At 42.5% G+C, this 22,118-nt stretch overlaps 1 protein-coding gene across 3 annotated transcripts in view; it reads left to right on the forward strand.

Moving 5' to 3' along the window:
- PTPN11 (protein tyrosine phosphatase non-receptor type 11) overlaps positions 1-19,124 on the forward strand; it is a 78,461-nt gene extending 59,337 nt beyond the window's left edge. For 2 of the 3 annotated variants that reach the window (XM_044275800.1, XM_044275803.1), the window contains 2 exons: positions 9,078-9,182; positions 12,656-19,124. In XM_044275800.1, coding sequence (XP_044131735.1) covers positions 9,078-9,147 — 70 coding nt within the window. In that variant the 3' untranslated portion in view covers positions 9,148-9,182; positions 12,656-19,124. The remainder of the gene's footprint in view (positions 1-9,077; positions 9,183-12,655) is intronic. The other variant, XM_044275802.1, reaches the window with a different exon arrangement.
- The last annotated feature ends 2,994 nt before the right edge of the window (positions 19,125-22,118 follow it).

Consider the following 22,118-nt stretch of genomic DNA (forward strand, 5'->3'; position numbering starts at 1 on the left):
CCAGTTCCTTCAGCTCTTCCCCCCCCCCTACCCCAGTGCCTTCAGCTCCCCCCCCCCTACCCCAGTGCCTTCAGCTCTCCCCCCCCTACCCCAGTGCCTTCAGCTCTCCCCCCCCCTACCCCAGTGCCTTCAGCTCCCCCCCCCCCCCTACCCAGTGCCTTCAGCTCCCCCCCCCCCCCTACCCCAGTGCCTTCAGCTCTCCCCCCCCCCCCCCCCCCTACCCCAGTGCCTTCAGCTCCCCCCCCCCCCCAGTGCCTTCAGCTCTGGATATCTCTGTGCAGGGAGCGGTCAGACATTCACTGCACCTGCGCCGAATACAGACGCGCACGGCGCAGGCAGGAGAATTCGTCCGCTGGCTAAGATGGAGGATGGCATTCTAGAGGAGATGGGCGAGCTTGACGGACGAGCGGGGCGGCATACAGTGTGAGTAGACTGAGCCTCTAGGTGCTGAAAAGACGACCCCATAGCACCTAGAGGCTCATTAGCATATCAAAAAAGTTTGTTTTTTAGTGAAACGGATCCACACAAAGGTCTGAAAATAGCATTGTTAGGTAGATCAGACACTAGCAGATCGCTAGTGTCTGAGAGCTAATTAGGTCAAAATCAGGTGGTAGAAACCTTTTTAATAGAGTACTCATTGCAGCACTAGTAGCGAGAGAGAAGGAATGTAACACCAAATGCAGTAAAAACAAAAGTGACTTTATTTGGGATAATATGCAAATAAAGCAAGAGTGAATAAGTGATGATTAACTATTAATTATAAGAATAAAGCAAGAATCCTGAAGTAAGGAAGTCGCTTACCGTCCATCCTTAGATAAGTCCAGTCTTGGGAGCTTTTTCTTGGCGCGACACTCCCAAGAGTTGTATCTGAAGATATCTGTTAGTATCTGTTAGCTGCACTATTTTGGTCTTAAAGGGAGAGAAATACTCTTAAAGACCTGAAATTAACCCTGTCTGATTACATGGGGAATAAAAATATGGCAGCTTTTTGCTATAATGTGCGTTTTCTGATTCATAGTGCTGTTATGCATACCTTTTAAGTATTGCTACTTATGCTGCTGTTTTAATTTTCTTCCATAATTTTGCTTTGGGGCCCTATGAATTATAGTTACGCCATTGCTTATTTTCATACCTAATAAACTGGTCATCCACATTATGTGTATATCAGATGAACCCACTAAAGCTAGTGAGATCCGAGATCATCTAGTGTTTATGAAGGGGCCTTTTGACTCTTCCCCAGTGGCAGATGTCAGGGGAGAAGAGGATCAGGCTGTTGAATTTCAAAACGCCTGATCTTTTTATTCGCTCGGAGGTGTCTGGCAGTGGTTTATTCAGTTCCCTTTTCCTCATTCAAAACACATACACGCTTAGCCAAATCAACCACGAATGTGTATAGTGGAGGTCAGTTGGCCGAACATGCCCAACAGCTATCTCATGCATGGCCAGCTAAAGCTGACTTGACTCAACTTCCCTCACTTAGCTATCTTTCTTACAGATTTAGTCAACACACAATGCATTTTTAGTTTCACATTAGTTTCTTTGCTTTATGGTTTTCAAGAAGAATTGAAAATGAAACCATGAAGACTACTACACCCTCTTGGGCAGATTCAGGACAATTTACTTCCTCTATATCAGATTAAGGCTCCTTTCACATATGCATTTTGGTTTCAGGTTTGAAGATCCAGCAGTTTTGAGATTGTTTTGATTACACATCAGTATGCATCCGTTCCGGATGCGGTTGTTTGAAATCGAAACGGATCAAACCGGATCTGCCACTAGATACATTGAAAATAATTTGGTGACGGATCTGTTTTTTTAGGATCCTAACAAACTGGATCCGTCACCATTGACTTACATTGTTTTTAGTGTGACTGATCCGGTTTGTTACGTTTCGATGGCCAGACACAAAACCGTAGCCTGCAGCGGTATTGTGTTCGGTCACGGAACGGATAGAATCTTGATGCATCCAGAACGGATCTCTTTCCATTCAGAATGCAAACAAAGGCAATAGAGAGTGTGTGTGTGTGCGCGCGTATATATATATATATATATTTGGTGATATTAACTTCCTGTTTGTGGCACATTAGTATATGTGAGGGGGGAAACTTTTCAAGATGGGTGGTGACCATGACGGCCATTTTGAAGTCAGACATTTTGAATCCAACTTTTGTTTTTTCAAATGAAGAGGGCAGGAGAAATGCTAGCACAGACTTCCAGTATCCATATGTTTCAGGTGCTGCACATCTCGTATCTTCACAGCATAGACAATTGCCTTCAGATGACCCCAAAGATAAAAGTCTAAAGGGGTCAGATCGGGAGACCTTGGGGGCATTCAACTGGCCCACGACGACCAATCCACTTTCCAGGAAACTGTTCATCTAGGAATGCTCGGACCTGACACCCATAATGTGGTGGTGCACCATCTTGCTGGAAAAACTCAGGGAACGTGCCAGTTTCAGTGCATAAAGAGGGAAACACATCATCAGTGTGTGAAGAGTGGGAGAAAAGGGTTGCATTGACAGTCCAACACAATGGGCAGCACATTGAACACATTTTATAAGTGGTCAGAAACTTGTAAATAATAATGAAAGAATAAAGTTACGTTAAAACCAAGCACACCATTGTTTTTCTTGTGAAATTCCCCAATAAGTTTGATGTGTCACATGACCCTCTTCATTTGAAAAAACTAAAGTTGGATTCAAAATGGCCGACTTCAAAATGGCCGCCATGGTCACCACCCATCTTGAAGTTTCCCCCCTCACATATACTAATGTGCCACAAACAGGAAGTTAATATCACCAACCATTCCCATTTTATTAAGGTGTATCCATATAAATGGCCCACCCTGTATATACAGTACAGACCAAAAGTTTTGACACACCTTCTCATTCAAAGAGTTTTTTTATTTTCATGACTATGAAAATTGTAGATTCACACTGAAGACATCAAAACTATGATTTAACACGTGGCATTATATACATAACAAAAAAGTGTGAAACAACTGAAAATATGTCATTTTCTAGGTTCTTCAAAGTAGCCACCTTTTGCTTTGATTACTGCTTTGCACACTCTTGGCATTCTCTTGATGAGCTTCAAGAGGTAGTCACCTGAAATGGTTTTCACTTCACAGGTGTGCCCTGTCAGGTTTAACAAGTGGGATTTCTTGCCTTATAAATGGAGTTGGGACCATCAGTTGCATTGTGGAGAAGTCAGGTGGATACACAGCTTATAGTCCTACTGAATAGACTGTTAGAATTTGTATTATGGCAAGAAAAAAGCAGCTAAGTAAAAAAAGAGTGGCCATCATTTCTTTAATAAATGAAGGTCAGTCAGTCCGAAAAATTGGGAAAACTTTGAAAGTGCAGTCACAAAAACCATCAAGAGCTACAAAGAAACTGGCTCACATGTGGACCGCCCCAGGAAAGGAAGACCAAGAGTCACCTCTGCTGCGGAGGATAAGTTTATCCGAGTCACCAGCCTCAGAAATCGCAGGTTAACAGCAGCTCAGATTAGAGACCAGGTCAATGCCACACAGAGTTCTAGCAGCAGACACATCTCTAGAACAACTGTTAAGAGGAGACTGTGTGAATCGGGCCTTCATGGTAGAATATCTGCTAGGAAACCACTGCTAAGGACAGGCAACAAGCAGAAGAGACTTGTTTGAGCTAAAGAACACAAGGAATGGACATTAGACCAGTGGAAATCTGTGCTTTGGTCTGATAAGTCAAAATTTGAGATCTTTGGTTCCAACCACCGTGTCTTTGTGCGACGCAGAAAAGGTGAACGGATGGACTCTACATGCCTGGTTCCCACTGTGAAGCATGGAGGAGGAGGTGTGATGGTGTGGGGGTGCTTTGCTGGTGACACTGTTGGGGATTTATTCAAAATTGAAGGCATACTGAACCAGCATGGCTACCACAGCATCTTGCAGCGGCATGCTATTCCATCCGGTTTGCGTTTAGTTGGACCATCATTTATTTTTCAACAGGACAATGACCCCAAACACACCTCCAGGCTGTGTAAGGGCTATTTGACCATGAAGGAGAGTGATGGGGTGCTGTGCCAGATGACCTGGCCTCCACAGTCACCGGACCTGAACCCAATCGAGATGGTTTGGGGTGAGCTGGACCGCAGAGTGAAGACAAAAGGGCCAACAAGTGCTAAGCATCTCTGGGAACTGCTTCAAGACTCTTGGAAGACCATTTTAAGTGACTACCTCTTGAAGCTCATCAAGAGAATGCCAAGAGTGTGCAAAGCAGTAATCAAATTGAAAGGTGGCTACTTTGAAGAACCTAGAATATGACATATTTTCTGTTGTTTCACACTTTTTTGTTATGTATATAATTCCACATGTGTTAATTCATAGTTTTGATGCCTTCAGTGTGAATCTACAATTTTCATAGTCATGAAAATAAAGAAAACTCTCTTTAAAGGGATTCTGTCACCAGGTTTCACCCCCTCCAGATAAAAAATATGGTTATGTTCAGGGAGCTTTAACCATTCCTAATGTGGTCTTATAAATGTAATCTGTAGGCTCATTTTGCTAAAAATACGCTATTACTAACCTGTAAGCCATAAAAATAAGGTGCCCAAGGGGATGTAAATGGCTCCAAGCTGCCGCCCTCACCTGCTGCCGTTCGTGCCCAGCGCCGCCTCATAATCTTCTGTGACGCCTCCAGCTCTCCCTCTGTAACATGCTGTGAAAGCCTCCTTCTCGCTCTCTCTCCCTCCCCCTCCTCCCTCTGTAACATCGCAATGTTACAGCAGCAGGAGGAGGGGGGAGGGAGGGAGAGCAGGAGGCTTTCACAGGATGTTACAAAGGGAGGAGGGAGGAGGGAGGGAGAGAGAGCGAGCGAGCAGGAGGCTTTCACAGCATGTTACAGAGGGAAAGCTGGAGGCGTCACAGAAGATTATGAGGCGGCGCTGGGCACGAACGGCAGCAGGTGAGGGCGGCAGCTTGGAGCCATTTACATCCCCTTGGGCACCTTATTTTTATGGCTTACAGGTTAGTAATAGCGTATTTTTAGCAAAATGAGCCTACAGATTACATTTATAAGACCACATTAGGAATGGTTAAAGCTCCCTGAACATAACCATATTTTTTATCTGGAGGGGGTGAAACCTGGTGACGGAATCCCTTTAAATGAGATGGTGTGTCCAAACTTTTGGTCTGTACTGTGTGTATGTATGTATGTGTATATACAGGTCCTTCTAAAAAAATTAGCATATTGTGATAAAGTTCATTATTTTCTGTAATGTACTGATAAACATTAGACTTTCATATATTTTAGATTCATTACACACAACTGAAGTAGTTCAAGCCTTTTATTGTTTTAATATTGATGATTTTGGCATACAGCTCATGAAAACCCAAATTTCCTATCTAAAAAAAATTAGCATATTTCATCCGACCAATAAAAGAATAGTGTTTTTAATACCAAAAAAGTTAACCTTCAAATAATGATGTTCAGTTATGCACTCAATACTTGGTCGGGAATCCTTTTGCAGAAATGACTGCTTCAATGCGGCGTGGCATGGAGGCAATCAGCCTGTGGCACTGCTGAGGTGTTATGGAGGCCCAGGATGCTTCGATAGCGGCCTTAAGCTCATCCAGAGTGTTTGGTCTTGCGTCTCTCAACTTTCTCTTCCCAATATCCCACAGATTCTCTATGGGGTTCAGGTCAGGAGAGTTAGGAGGCCAATTGAGCACAGTAATACCATGGTCAGTAAACCATTTACCAGTGGTTTTGGCACTGTGAGCAGGTGCCAGGTCGTGCTGAAAAATGAAATCTTCATCTCCATAAAGCTTTTCAGCAGATGGAAGCATGAAGTGCTCCAAAATCTCCTGATAGCTAGCTGCATTGACCCTGCCCTTGATAAAACACAGTGGACCAACACCAGCAGCTGACATGGCACCCCAGACCATCACTGACTGTGGGTACTTGACACTGGACTTCAGCATTTTGGCATTTCCCTCTCCCCAGTCTTCCTCCAGACTCTGGCATCTTGATTTCCGAATGACATGCAACAGTCCAGTGCTGCTTCTCTGTAGCCCAGGTCAGGCGCTTCTGCCGCTGTTTCTGGGGAATGCGGCACCTGTAGCCCATTTCCTGCACACGCCTGTACACGGCGGCTCTGGATGTTTCTACTCCAGACTCAGTCCACCGCTTCCGCAGGTCCCCCAAGGTCTGGAATCGGTCCTTCTCCACAATCTTCCTCAGGGTCCGGTCACCTCTTCTCGTTGTGCAGCGTTTTCTGCCACACTTTTTCCTTCCCACAGACTTCCCACTGAGGTGCCTTGATACAGCACTCTGGGAACAGCCTATTCCTTCAGAAATTTCTTTCTGTGTCTTACCCTCTTGCTTGAGGGTGTCAATGAAGGCCTTCTGGACAGCAGTCAGGTCGGCAGTCTTACCCATGATTGCGGTTTTGAGTAATGAACCAGGCTGGGAGTTTTTAAAAGCCTCAGGAATCTTTTGCAGATGTTTAGAGTTAATTAGTTGATTCAGATGATTAGGTTAATAGCTCGTTTAGAGAACCTTTTCATGATATGCTAATTTTTTTAGATAGGAATTTTGGGTTTTCATGAGCTGTATGCCAAAATCATCAATATTAAAACAATAAAAGGCTTGAACTACTTCAGTTGGTGTGTAATGAATCTAAAATATATGAAAGTCTAATGTTTATCAGTACATTACAGAAAATAATGAATTTTATCACAATATGCTAATTTTTTTAGAAGGACCTGTGTGTGTATATATGTGTGTGTGTGTGTGTGTATGTATATGTGTGTGTATATATATATATATATATATATATATATATATTTATACCAGAAATAGGACAGCACTCCAAGACTTGAAAAAACGGTGTCTTTATTCACCCATGTGAAGCAGTAGCGACGTTTCAGCTCACAACTGAGCCTTTCTCAAGCAAAGAAATACAAGCTTGTGCCTACCTTAAATAGCACTCGGATAAGCAGAGGTGACCAATGAACATACAGATCAAAAACATGTGACCATTTACCATGTGAAAACCATTTACCTAATTAAGTCATGTGAACAATTACATGTGCAAAAAATCCTGACATTTGATACATAAAATTGCACATATTTGTGTTGCATCCAAACACTTTACATTTGATGGTGCATTCATCACAGTGTGTTTATACTTAAACAGTGAATTTAATCGATGTGAAATTAATAAATAGTATATAAATCATTAAAATCATCCACCACGGAGACTGGGAGAAAAGAGCGTTTGACTATGTCCGACAATATCCGCGCGTCCATGTGAATACTGGCCAAAAATAGCATTTTTAACTAATACTGCAGGAACCACATAGTGTCAAAGACAAACCTCTAACGCAAATATGCGCACGCAGCTCAGCTCCACTACATCGTCTGTATGTAGTATATCTTTGCTTGAGAAACGTCGCTACTGCTTCACATGGGTGAATAAAGACAGTTTTTTCAAGTCTTGGATTGCTGTCCTATTTCTGGTATATATCAAGGGTAAAGCTCATTCCCTTGGACGTTGCACCTGAGCCAGTTTACTGGTGCCGCCGAATTTTCATATATATATATATATATATATATATATATATATATATATATAATTTTTTTTTTATTATTATTAAAACCACATAGTGAAACAAAATTGTTTTGAAGAAGTAAGGCTAATTTCACACTAGCGTTAATGTTTTACGGTATTGAGATCCGTCATAGGGTCTCAATACCAGAACAAAACGTTTTTGTTTTGTCCCCATTCATTTTCAATGGGGACAAAGCATAACTGAACAGAACGGAATGCTCCAAAATGCATTCCGTTCTCATACCAGAGAGCATGCTGCAGTTTGCTTTCCATCCTGAGATGCGGAGCAAGATGGATCAGTCATGACCCACATCGAAAGTCAATGGGTGACGGATCCGTTTTCTCGGACGCAGTCTGACACAATAGAAAACGGATCAGTCACCCATTGACCTTCGATTGAGTTCATGACCGATCCGTCTTGGTAATGTTAAAGATAATACAACCGGATCCGTTCCTAATGGAAGCGCTTTTTGCTGAACCCTGCCGGATCCAGCAAAAACGCTAGTGCAACAGCAAAAATTCTTAAAGTATATGTTTAACATAAAATCTTGATTTTGGACATTCCTCTTGCCGTGCGGACGCACACCTACAATTGAGTGCGCTGATAACCATATTACAGGATTATCCTTATTTCTCCCTCGTAGCGGCACCAGTTTGATTAAAGGCTGTAATTGGCCGAAACGTAACATCAACATTGGCCGCAGATTCAATAAAAGCAGAACATATTTCTACGGAACCACAGTTCATTGTAATTTTTTTTTTTTTTTTTTTTTCTGGAGTTTTTTCTTTAATTCTAGATTTGGACAATAGCTCATTTTCTGATGACACATTCCCTTTTAGACGTCTGTGTCTTCACTACTACAGCAGAATCTAAAACCGTTCACATTACAAAGAAGCTTATCAACTCGGTATGAGGCAATATACACCGCAGGCTTGGTGCAAGAGGCTTCTGTAGCCTATTTAGGTGAATCCCTTGACATTTGGGATTAAACAGAGACTTAATTTGCCTTGAAATGAAGTAATGCTCCTGTGTTTTCATCTCAGCAACTCTCAGAATTAAAAATAAAATGGCTACATCTACTGGCTTGAACTTTCCCGTTTAAATGTTTAAGAGAATTTGAACCAAAGAGGATGTTTTTCTTTCTTTTTATTTTTTTTGAATGTCTGTCATTTGTGTGGCCTATCTATATAATTAGTAATATCCTGCATGATTTGCTAATTACTAGAATAACTTCAGACGATGTTTCACCATCTCCAGCTCTGCAGCAGCATAGAGCTGGTATATGAATAGGGCTTGAGATGATGATGATTTTTTTTTCTCTCCTGAAATGATGTGTGGATGCTTAATCTGGTAATTACGAACATAATTTTGGAATGATTTTCAGCCCCTAGAGGTCTGTCGCAGCCATAATGTTTGACGGTAGTATATCTTACAGTCTCTTTTGGTTGGATAACCACCTGGATGTCTGTTTTTCCTGTTACAGCATGCGAGAAGATGCTGGTAGAGTCTATGAAAATGTGGGCCTTATGCAACAGCAAAAAAGCTTCAGATGAAGTGGAACGCCGCGCCTCCACCACAGACTGGTAATGTAGGGGCATTTATTTTTACTTCTTTTCTTTTAATGTGCCAAATTTTATAAATGTATTACTGTGGAGTTCTTTATATCTGGCAAACATTTATCCAGAAATTATGGAAACCAGACATTTGTTATCAGCGCAAAAGTGCTTCCGTCGGGTCTCAAGACCAGACATACAAGATTGGAGTCCAAAGTGACTGCTATGAAAGAAGATAAAAAAAAAAGGGACAGTGGCATATTTTTGGTATTGGCCCCTTATTTTATCTCCTATTGTGCCACTCATGTTCATACTCACTATTTGTGCTGGATTAAAAAATGTTACTGTACATTTTGGATGGAATTGATCAAATGTACATTAGTGTGCAAAGGTAGCAACTTTTGTGCAATTAGCAAAAATGTATGATTTTTCAATTTTACACCTCTCGTCAATTTTGAAAACAAGTTGTTTGACTTACCGAGGTTAGGGGCATGGTCTCCTGCAGTCCAACAGATGCACTATAAATTATAGCTAAAGTCTAGGCCAGCTCATATGTGGCATATATTTCATTCTTTAGCGCACAGACTGCTTGCTAGATGCAATCTACTAATAAGTCTGAACGTCTTAATAAATTTAGCACATCTTACTCCAACTCACTTCTGTTTGTTCTATTCCTTATTTTTTTTTGTCCGCCTCACTGAGCTGATCGAACGTGCTCAGTTTAAATCTTCAACTGCCACCAGCCATATGTTCTGATAGAAGCTGTAACAGTTGGGGTCCATTCACATGTCCGCAAAATGGGTCCGCCTCCGTTCCGCAATTTTGCGGAACAGGTGCGTACCCATTCATTTTCAATGGGGCCGGAATGTGCTGTCCTCCTCCGCATTTGCGGATCCGCACTTCCGTTCCTCAAAAAAATAGAACATGTCCTATTCTTGTCTGCAATTGTGGACAAGAAAAGGCATTTTTTTATGAGAATGCCGGTGATGTGCGGTCCGCAAAATGCATTGCCGATGTCCTTGTTTTGCGGTTTCTGTTACGGCGTTCACTGCATAGGAGATATATTTTAATACTTTGGACTTGGCGATACCTAATGTGTTTTTATTTTTTTATTTATTTATATATTTTATATGTAAAATTGGGAAAGGAGGGATTTAAACTTTTAAAGAGGACCTTTAACTTGTAAAAACAATGTGAATTAAGTATGCTGACATGTAGAGCGGCGCCCGGGGATCTCACTGCACTTACTATTATCCCCGGGCGCCGCTCCGTTCTCCCGTTATGCCCTCCGGTACCTTTTACTCTGTAAGTTATAGTAGGCGGTGTCTGCCCTTGTCCTGTGGGCGTCTCCTTCTCCTAGGCTGTAGCGCTGGCCAATCGCAGCTCACAGCCTCTGCCTTTGCCGCCCTCCAAGTCTCTTGCCTCATCGATAGATCCGGACTTGGAGGGCGGGCAAAGGAAGAGGCTGGGGAGGAGTAAAGTGAAAAGAAGGCAGAGCAGCCTGGGCACCTACACACTGAACGCCGCCCCTGGGCACTTGTGAGTGCTCATTTGCATATAAATTAAACTTCGTTTTTTCCTGCTGGTGCAAGTTTAAAGACAAAGGTACTCTTATAATCCTGTATAGGTGTGCTACAGAGCCATGTAAGCACTGTATATGGCCATATGGAGGTGACAGACCATATGGAGGTGCCATCAGGTCCGTTCCCCCCGTGCCATCAGGTCCGTTCCCCCCGTGCCATCAGGTCCGTTCCCCCCGTGCCATCAGGTCCGTTCCCCCCGTGCCATCAGGTCCGTTCCCCCCGTGCCATCAGGTCCGTTCCCCCCGGGCCCTCAGGTCCGTTCCCCCCGTGCCATCAGGTCCGTTCCCCCCGTGCCATCAGGTCCGTTCCCCCCGTGCCATCAGGTCCGTTCCCCCCGTGCCATCGGCTCTCCTCCTTCGCCCCAGTGCCATCGGCTCTCCTCCTTCGCCCCAGTGCCATCGGCTCTCCTCCTTCGCCCCAGTGCCATCGGCTCTCCTCCTTCGCCCCAGTGCCATCGGCTCCCCTCCTTCGCCCCCCAGTGCCATCGGCTCCCCTCCTTCGCCCCCCAGTGCCATCGGCTCCCCTCCTTCGCCCCCAGTGCCATCGGCTCCCCTCCTTCGCCCCCAGTGCCATCGGCTCCCCTCCTTCGCCCCCCAGTGCCATCGGCTCCCCTCCTTCGCCCCCCAGTGCCATCGGCTCCCCTCCTTCGCCCCCCCGTGCCATCGGCTCCCCTCCTTCGCCCCCCCCGTGCCATCGGCTCCCCTCCTTCGCCCCCCAGTGCCATCGGCTCCGCTGCCCTGCTCCTCCTGACACCAGGATTGCACAGAGTCATTGGTTGCTATGACGCTGTGCACTTCGGGCGCCCGGCTTTAGTTGTGCCCCCACCCCCTCGATTTCACCAACTTACCTTTCCAGCAGGGGAGCTGCCGACACTCCATCGTTCCACGCTGCTCTGAGCCTGACTTCGTACAGCACGTCAGGTCACGGTGTGTGTGTACGTCAGGAGGTCAATGTAGCGCGGGACCATGGAAGTGCTGTGAAGTGTCTGGAGGCCCCCTACTTAGAAAGGTGAGTATTCCAAGCGCAGCAGGAGATCATGGAGCGGGAGTAATAGCAAGCGCTTCACTCCTGCTCTGTGGTCACATGACACAAACGAATCTTCGATGCAAAAAATTTGCATCGAGGATTTTTTTATGTCGAATTACTCGATTAGGGTGAATAGGATTTTACACTGTTCCTTCTCCCCTGGACTATGTGCACACAGTAGCAGGGAGCTTGCCATGGATGGCTTCAGTAGCATTCTGGCTGCCATGGTAACCAATCGTATCCCAGATTACAGTGCTGGGGCTCTGATCAGAAGCTGCCACTGCCACCAATGAAATTTCTGAGGAGGAGGGGAGGGAAGCCTGTGCCCACTGCCACCAAAGAATATACTGAGGAGGAGGGGGGGGAACCCCTGTGGCCTCTGCCACCAATGATTATAATTCTGGAGTAATGGGTGGTGAATATAACCCAATAATACAAATGTAAGAGATTGGTGCCAGCCGTATCACACATCCAGCACCTGGCCTTAATGACAGGGCACGGCAATCCCGCTGAACCGCGTCAATTAACCTCTTAGGTGCCGCAGTTTGGCGTGATTGCCGTGCCCTGTAATTGAGGCTGGGTAGCGGCTGTGTGATATGCCCGGCACCCTCCACTTACATTTGTATTAATGGGTTAATTATATTCATTGGTGGCGCAGTGGCCACAGCCCCTCCCCTCCTCCTCAGTACTATCTTCTCATTGGTGGCACAGCGGCAGCCGCGTCACAGTGGGGAGGGTCTCCCTCCTTCTCCACTGTGCCGACTGAGGAGAACATGGTGCGCTAACAAAATTATTTCACCACATTCAACCCTTCCACTATTTTTTTGTATAGAAATGCTTAGACGTATTGGTGTATGTTATATTTATGGTGTTTGTTCATGTTCTTTTTTTCCCTACAGAATCTAATTTTGAGAAACTGCAAACGAATGTGAAGAAGGATGGGGACATGTAAGACCTGGCTTTGCCCACTTACACAATTGGTCTGAAATGTCTGCACAGTCAAAATTTCTTAACTGTTCAAGAACTTTTGGAAAACCGTAGTCCTCTCTGTATCACAAAAGTTTCGAACTGGTTCACTCTTCTCAATGAAGCATCTTTATCTCGGCAAGTTTGGCTTGTAGAGCTCATCAAAAAGACTGTCTTGAAGCTGTCCCGTTCTTTCCTCTCCTTAGAGTGCCTCCAGGGTGCTCCTTATTCATTGGCAACGTGAAGTAATAAGGTGAATGCTTACATTAGAGTGGGAACAATTTCTCTCTGCAGTACAGACTGTGACCATTGTCATTACCTATTTACATTTTCTGCTTTGTCTCCATAACTGTGTAGTCATTCATATAGATCCCAAGCTAATGTGGATATGCTTTAAATGTGAATATCTGCACTCACACAGTATAATGGTGCTTTCCTTTTATGTCTCGACTTAGGAAAGACTTTCTTAGAAGGTCAGGGAGCCCGATAGGAGTATTTTATGGACAAAATGTTTATGCCTAGTGCCAATTGTAACGTAGTCATTAGAATGAAACTGATGCTCATCCTATATATTGTAATCTTAGCACAGGTATGCCAGGTGTAGAGATACAGTGAAAGCATTGACATGCACTTTACAAATGGTTAAATGTCAAACCTGTCCTGCATTTTGGACTGCTAGACAGTCATGCCCATTTATCTCACGTCTGATTGACTAACTAGTGGGAAGGAAGGCCTTACCTTACCCACTACTTAAATCAGCATTTTTCTGGAAATTGACTTGTGCAGAAGCAGTATTTTCAGTAGTAAGGGCCGCTCCTCATAAAGCATCTGTTATGCACCTTTCCCTTAGCAGGTCCTTCATTAACCATTTTCTTAAAGTGGTTGTTCACCCCTGGGGGCCTTTCGGGCAGCCCCACAATGTGACTGGACATGTGAGGGAATCATACTTGCTTCCTGACAGTGGGTTCCGACTCTTTTGCTCCTTCCACACCGTTACAGCTCTTTGGTCTCCTCTTATCGACGTCCTGTTTGAGGGTTAAGTGGCTGCTGCAGCCAATGACTGGCTGCAGTGGTGACGTGTCCACCAAGCGGCAGGTTTTTGGGTCTCCGCTTCACTGGCTATGTGACCCGCCTCAAACAGGAGGGAGCAAAGGAGCTGGAATCCAGTGGCAGGGATCAGGTAATTATTATTTCCCCCCCACAGGACTGCCCATGCCAAGGGGTCTGCCCGAAAGACCCCCAGGGGTGTACAAACCCTTTAAAGTGCCTTTAGAGTCACAGTCTATCTTCAGTCAGAAAGTATTTAAGTGAGGCCTAATCTCTTCCCTTCATACTGTGGCCCCACGTGATGGATATTGCACTCTTGCAAAAAAAAACATTTTTTCTATAGGTGCTTCATTGTGCTCTTGTTTTTTTTTGTGTTTTTTTAAGGTGTTTGCCAAAGGTGCCTGCTTTTGCTTAATCCGTTTTTGACATCCCAACCCTCTCATTGGTGTAAGATCCCAGATTTATGGTATGTCTATCAGTCCCATTTGGCAAACTCCTTTAAAAATAAGAACCTCTTCAACTAACCTATTCGTAGAGTGCTGTCTCTTTGTCAGCCATTGCTGCTTTTTTGCCATTTTGCCTTTTTTTCTATGCTCTTTAGATGAAGCTTGCAGGCAACACACTGGATCTGAGCCCAGTATTCTACATGTCCTGCCCAAGCTCATTTTCAGTAACTGTTTTGCCAATGCCAAGCAAAGGGTCTTACTTGGACTCGCTTAAAGTATCAACCATCTGTTGTACTCAGTGTCACTAGTTTAGTCCAATGAAATTGTGAATGTGTCAGTGATGACTGTGCAAATGGTTGATATTTTGTCCTAGACAGACTATACGGATATTCTCTTTAATGTAATCATTTATGCAATCTCATCCTTGATGTAGCAGCACAGGTTTTATATATTCACAAGATTTAAGCCATAACCATTTTACTGAATGTTTAATTTAGGAGGAAAGGAGCACGAACCAGCTTGGTCAGTGTTTATACATATATATATATATATATATATATATATATATATATATATATATATATATATAATTTAAAAATGAGGCAGGAATGAGGAGAAGAGTTGGGGGGCGGGTCTTTGCTGGTTTCTATTCGCCAGGCTGCCTTGATTTGCAGGTCTATCCCCATACACAAATAGGTAGATACCTGTCAAGTCAAGCTAGAAGAAAGGTCGGTGGGGAGCCGCCCAGTGACGGTTTGTTCCCAGTTCCTGGCTCATTTATAAACTAATGGGGGCATTTATCAAACTGGTGTAAAGTAGAACTGGCTTAGTTGCCCATAGCAACCAATCAGATTCCACCTTTTGATTTTTGACTGCTCCTTTTGGAAAATGAAATGAGGAATCTGATTGGTTGCTATGGACAAGTAAGCCAGTTCTACTTTACACCAGTTTGATAAATGACCCCATAAATGTTCTCAGGCAGCACGAATCTCCTGACTGAGGTATTTTATTGTATTAGTAAGTGTCTTCAGTTGTTGCTTCCTTTGGGCTAGACAATGGTTACACATGTTACCAAAACTGCAGCCAGCCCTAAGGAAAGCATTGCCACAATTAACCAATAGTGGGCACAATGTCAACCTTTTTGTCATTACCAGTCTGTTTCTAATAGTTATTACAAATTCCCAATATGTTTGACAAAATCGATATCGCGACAGGGCATAATCGGAGCAATGCATCTTTGGCCTCCAAAACAGTCAAAAATCATGTGTGATCTTGAAATGCCAAATAATTTTTATAGCTAGAACTGCTAATAAACATACTGAAAAGCACTATATTTTAATATTGAGGTTTAATATTATTATTTGCTTCTTTATAAAAACAAAGTGGTTCTTTCTCCTATTTTACTGCTTTTGTGTCCAACTTCCGAGGTGTTAGCAGACTGCATTTAAATCAAGTTTTGCCAAAAATGAATTCCATTGCTTTCCATGCACTGGAATGATTTGTCAAAGAAAGGTATGCTCGCTGTGAATAGCTATAGTAAAAAAAATAGTGGGTAATCTATGCGTTATATTTTAGTGACATCATACAGCATCTTGGACAGTAGCGGCTAGAAGCCGAGTAGATAATGGAGGACTATGTTCATCAAATGATTGTCTACTAAGTGAGTGGTTAGACATGCAGATACCGTATGTACTGACCTAGCTGTAGGGATATCTCTTGTAAACACACGGTACCTGAGAAGTTCCATGTACCAAGTTGTCAGGCATACTCTTGTCATGTATTATTTTACAGCAGTTTTTTTTTTTAAGGTACTGCATTTATGTTCTTACTTTAATGACCAAAACCTTAAAAGTCCTTGGCTTAAAAAAATACAAATTACAAACAATAGCAGTGTAGACGATAAAACAAAAAGTTGGTGAACAATATATAAAAAAAATTTATGACTTTTTATTGCCATGTCATGTAAGGGTACCTACCTTGTGTTATTTTAGTTTCTTCGTTTTCTTCACTTTTACACGTATATCGGTGGCTAAGGAGACCTGTACATGCCATTTTTTTTTGTCTGTTTGGGGTGAATGTATACAGTACTTTATCACAAGTGTCTCCTGATTTTAGTTAAGACTATTCCAAAAATGGAAGGGTAGTTACACTCTCACTACGGTAATTCTTTTATAGTTGTCATATAATCGCCATATAAAGTTGAGTAACTTTATAATACTTGTACTGTGATTCATAGCTTGTTTTATGGTCCAGTGATGTGTTTAATTTTCTGCTGGTTGCCACTGGAACACGGATGTTTTTTTTATTCATCAAATTACAGTACACTGCCTGCAGATGCTATACTACCAAGTCAACCAGCATAGCAAGCTTAGTACAGAGTATTCCCCAGAATGGATGTGTGAGTATGTGAACTCAGAAGACAGCAGATCTGTGACTGCAGTCCTAAATGAGTGTAGTCTTTAAGGCAAGTTCCACACCTGCGGTAAAGCCTAGCCGGATACTACCGTTCACCGCTAGACTCCAATTACTATAATGGGAGCTTGACAAAAACTGGTGCACCCACCGTTTTATGTCTGACCGAAACCCAACTTTTTGGCATGAATACCTGCCGGATCCCATTATAGTCAATGGGGGCCATGGCGGTGAACGGCAGTATCCAACAGGCTGTCCCTTTGCGAGTACAGCTTGCCGCATGGCTTTACTGCAGCTGTTGATCTAGCCTAATACTCAGGATTAATTCCAGTTATGTATTGCATTTATATAGTTGCTCACCCTTTTATTCAAATATTTAAATGTTAATATTAAATGGGTTGTCCGGCCTATAAAGAAAACAATCTACAACATAGTTCTCCATGGTCCTGTTCCTGGCCACTTCTAGTCCTAGCAGGACAATGAAGTGGTATGGCCCATGACCAAGGTCACATATGCTTGGACGATTCTTTACAGTAGTGACCATACAGGATACCTCACAGCAGGGGCATCAATACATGTAGGAATGAGAAACTGGTGGACATTTTTTTATTTTTTAATTAATGGAGCACACGTTAGTAACATAGGTTCATCTAGACCAGACACTTCCTTTTAAAGTGCTGTTCAATGGTTAACATATGCCTTCAATAATTAAGATTTCTAAACTGGCCAGTATGACGATTTTGTAACTAAACAAGGAGTTTAAAGGGGTTGTCCACTGTTATTATTATTATTTTTTTAACCCCCTCTCCCCCTCCCCCCCAACTCAGCAGGGCTTGTGAAGGGAACTAGGCTCACCTGCTCCCTGTCGCTTGCTTTAAGCTCCATGGGTCCTAGGGTGTGTTGACTGCACCTTCAGCCCCCGCATTTAAATATCCTGCATGGACGGGATCATGTGTGCTGCTGCAGCCAATGACTGGCCTCAGCAGTGACATCCTGAAACCCAAATGGCACGTAATCCAGCAGTAACATGCATCTTGCGAATATCAGGCTGAACCGACCAGCAGTGGGGAGCAGGTAAGTATAGTTGCCTTCACATGTACTGTTGGGTGGGGAGGAGAAGAATTTAAAATAATAAACTAAAATTTGGACAACCCCTTTAAGTTGGCTTCTGGTTGCACTGTTTTTCCAAATTTTTTTTTTTTTTTTTTTTTTTTTTTTTTTACCAGTGAATGAAGATTTATAAATGACATACCTTTTCCATGTAATAAAAAATACTTGCCTACTGAATCCGAAATTAGTATCGCTTTATATGAACACCATTTCAACCTTTACAACCCTATCCAATGTTCACAGCAAAATAAATATGCTGGAACTTGGGGTGATTTTTTCTTCTTTTTTCTTTCTTTTGTTTCTCTGTTGTACAGTATGTGGACTATAACTTGAAATATGCCGGTAGATGACTGTAGTATTATATGTCATGCATTGATTTTTGAAGAGACTGTTCTCTATTGTATGAAGGGTTGCATAGGTTTTTAGATGAATGGCATATACGAAACATAATTCCAGACAGTATTATGTATCTCTTTGGGTTACCTTAATAAAAAGCACTTCCAATTTTCAACATCAGCTTTGTTTTTAATGGCTTTTAGATAATGAGACAATTGAGCAGCATTTGGATGTTCTGTTTCTGTGAATGAAACCTTGGTAGACCGTGTTCTGGTGAGTCTATTCTTCATAAGAGTTTGTGCCTGTGCACTGTCCTGTCCACCACTGGACCTCAAGATAGCCCTCTATTAAATGCCTTAAGAAGTGCTGGGTCAGACCAAAAATGGAACCCGTTTTATCCAGGGTTGTTATTAGTATTATTATTGTTAATTATACAACCCTAGCATACCTTACCACCATATAGAAAAGCATATACTTTTAGATCAGTCACTGTCTGTATTGAATTATACTTTGCCCAACGAAAGCTGTACACATAGTATGTGTCTATATTTGTGCCAGTAGCTGCCACCCCCATGATGGCCCACCTTGTGGCAGTAAATGACAACCTTATCCACGATATTACTCATTCTCTACACAGTTATAGTGTCCTTTGACAACTAAGCTCATCCCATAGCGCCAAAAATAAATAAAAAATAGCATTTGTATCGTTCAGAAATCATTACTCAGAAGGGTAAATTATTTTCTTCTCATGAATGGTGTGCTGCGCAGCATGTGAGAAATGCAGGAGATGAGGGCCACCAACTACGTCTTGTCATTTTTATGTTTTGGAAAGTATCTGAAACAAAACAAAGTCTCCCTCTTTCCTTTGTTGAGCTCTGTAGGAATTTGTCATCCGCTTATAGCCTAGAAGAATGAAGACAGCCAGATATTTCACCACTGATTGCCAACCCAAGAGATTACCTCAAATTGCATTGTTTGGGTCCCTTGAATACATTTTGATGCTTTTGTTATATAATTTTGCATAATAAAGTAGCCTAATGTAGAAATTGGATTGTATAGAGTAGAAGCGTTCTTGAAGATAATATCCACAGAAAACATTCTGATCTGTTCACATTCCCTACTTATTGTGACCAACCAGAATTATACTTGAGTCTTTCTCGTCAATCATTGGTTTGTGTTGGGCTCTTTTCACACTGCCTCTGCAGTGTCCATCCAAGGTTTCTATATCGCCAAGGGACAGTCATCAGCAGTGATGTTAAAGGGCTTGGCCAATTTCTGGTTACCATTGATGAATTAAGATGACTATATGGCACTTACTGTGCTGTTTTCTGTATTTTGTAAGATATGCCCCTTTTTTGGCCAAATCTTTTGTGCTGTCCACACAGAAGTCCTGTCCATAAGGTGGCTACTGATGGAGGGTCATGTGACCAGGCAAATCACCTCCATGTGATATCTCCTCCGTTCATATACACTTCACCTGCCATCTGCTCACGTGCAGTGCATTAGGTTGAGGGATGTCTGTCATCGGCCGTCTTATAGACAGGACCTCTGTGCGGACAGCAAAGAACATTTGGTCAACAAGGGGACATGGCTTATTAAATCTAGCAAACAGCACAGAAAATATCAACAAAGGCTAAATTAGTAAGTGCCATATAGTCATCTTAAAACGGATTTATCAATAATAACCAGAATGTGGCCAACCCCCTGTAAGTGATGACTCTGATGAATGTTGGCAGTAAAGGAGTATATTGACTGAAGCTTCAATATCTATTGGTTTGAAGTCACAAAGATATTTAATAAATGGAGCTGAAAACTGTACAGTTGTCGCAGTATAATCATTTATATATTTAATGGTATAGTAGTTGCTAAAGATTTCTTACAATCTGGATTTCATAATTTAATTGAAATGTAATGCAGGCCGGAATACCTATAATCAGGCTAAACAAGCAGCATGTGTGCGGTTGCATACAGCTTGCTGTCAGGTGTTCTGGTTTAAAGTGGAAATTGGCCTGTTTATTTAATTTTCAATATTTTTTTGCTGCAATTTGAGGAAATCATGGTTTGGAAGTTGAACCTTCCTTGTCACCGAAAGTGCCTGAAGAAAGTGGCATTTCTAAATGTTGCGCAGCGCGACAGCTGTACCAACTGGCCAAGTTGTCCTCCATGACCATAGTTTGAGGCAGAATCTGGCAGAAAAATATAGTTACTGTGTGAAATTACTTCTTAAAGGGAGTTGTATGAAAGTCTCCCCTCTGTTCCTGAATACGATAAATGAAAATAATATTTGTTCACCACTTGGTCCCCCACTGTTACCAGCACCACTGCTGCTGCCCTGGTCCTCAGCTCTGGTTTCAGTTTGCAAGCTGTAGTGTTAACGTTGCTCTATATGGCACATGATTGGCTGCAGAGGTCGCTTACCTTTTACAGCTGTGCCGCTGCTGCAGGCTGGAAACAGTGGAGGTTAAAGAGGACCTGTCACCAAAAAATATAGTGCAATCTGAAAGCACCATGTTACAGAGCAGGAGGTGCTGAGCAGATTCATATACCGGTATATTTTTGTGGGAAAAGATTAATATCTTAAGCTACTTTCCCACTAGCGTTTTGGCTTTCCATTTCTGAGATCCGTTCAGGGCTCTCACAAGCGGTCCAAAACGGATCAGTTTTTCCCAAATGCATTCTGAATGGAAAAGGATCCGCTCAGTTTGCCTCCGCTCAGTCACCATTAAGCTCTGAAGGCTGCCTGCAGCGTTTTTTTTTTCTGTCCCCGATGTGGTGCGGAGCCAAACAGATTTGTCCTGGGACACAATGTAAGTCAAAGAGGACGGATCAGTTTTCTCTGACACAATAGAAAACGGATCCGTTCTCCATTGACTTTTAATTGTGTTCATGACGGATCTGTCATGGCTATAGAAGACTGATCCGTTCATGACGGATGCACGCGGTTGTATTATAGTAACGGAAGCGTTTTTGCAGATCCATGACAGATCCGCAAAAAACGCTAACGTGAAAGTCGCCTTAGCTGTTCAGAGAAAGTAGAAAAAACAATCTGTACAGGAGGGAGGTGTTATTAGTGACTGACAGCATTGTGTATATAAGTGTACATACAGTCACCGATAACGCCTCCCTGTACCGATAGCTCTTCACAGGGCTGCAGATGTAAAAATTACAAGTTTTACTGAATCTTTCCCCCCAAAAATATATATCAATCCTGCTTTCAGATTGCATTGCATTTTTTGGTGACAGGTCCTCTTTAAATGGTGTGTATGTGTTTCTTATTTTATCCCATTTAAGGACACTGGGAAGTTTTTCACATAACTTGGACAACTCTTTAACTAAAACCAGTTGTATTTTTGTTTTTGTCTATAGTTGGTATTGTTATTGGACTTTATCTTTCCTTATTACATAATACCTTTTCTTTAAAATTCTACAATACATATTGTAAAATTCATTTTGTGTACAGATTGGGTACACCGCTTTGGAAATTCCATTGTTACTAAAGTACACTTTTGCTGAAATTTGTTGCTTAACCCTTAAAACTTGCAGTTATTCCTCTTTTTATAGGACCGCAAGCTGTCATACTATGTGATATTTTTCGCGAAGGGTGCCTTTACATGTTTAGCAGTTGTGTACCATTCAGGGATTTATGCTCGCGTGACTCGTCACTGTGGGTCTTGAAAGAATTGCATCGTGTGTGTGTGTGTTTACATGTGACGAATCCTTGATATTGTAATCGTAGTGACTTGGTAGGCAAGGCACCAATGTCTAGATGGGCGGTTTAATTGTCAGACCATCAGACAATTAATTTACCCACAGTGACTTACAACTGTGAAATTCTAAAGTGGCTGTCTATGGTTACGTATGGTTTTTACGTTGAGATTGTTAGTGGCATAATAAAGTAGTTGAATTGTACACATTATTACAGTGTGTTAAGGCATCTTAAGGGTTTTAGATCATGAAGGGCAGATTTCATACTGCAAAATCTCAAAACTGGAATCAAATGGAAAAGCTGATCAAAATGATCTCCTGATATTGAATAGATACATTT

This window comes from Bufo gargarizans, chromosome 1 (assembly GCF_014858855.1).
Source record: "Bufo gargarizans isolate SCDJY-AF-19 chromosome 1, ASM1485885v1, whole genome shotgun sequence".
NCBI classification, from domain to species: Eukaryota; Metazoa; Chordata; class Amphibia; order Anura; family Bufonidae; genus Bufo; species Bufo gargarizans.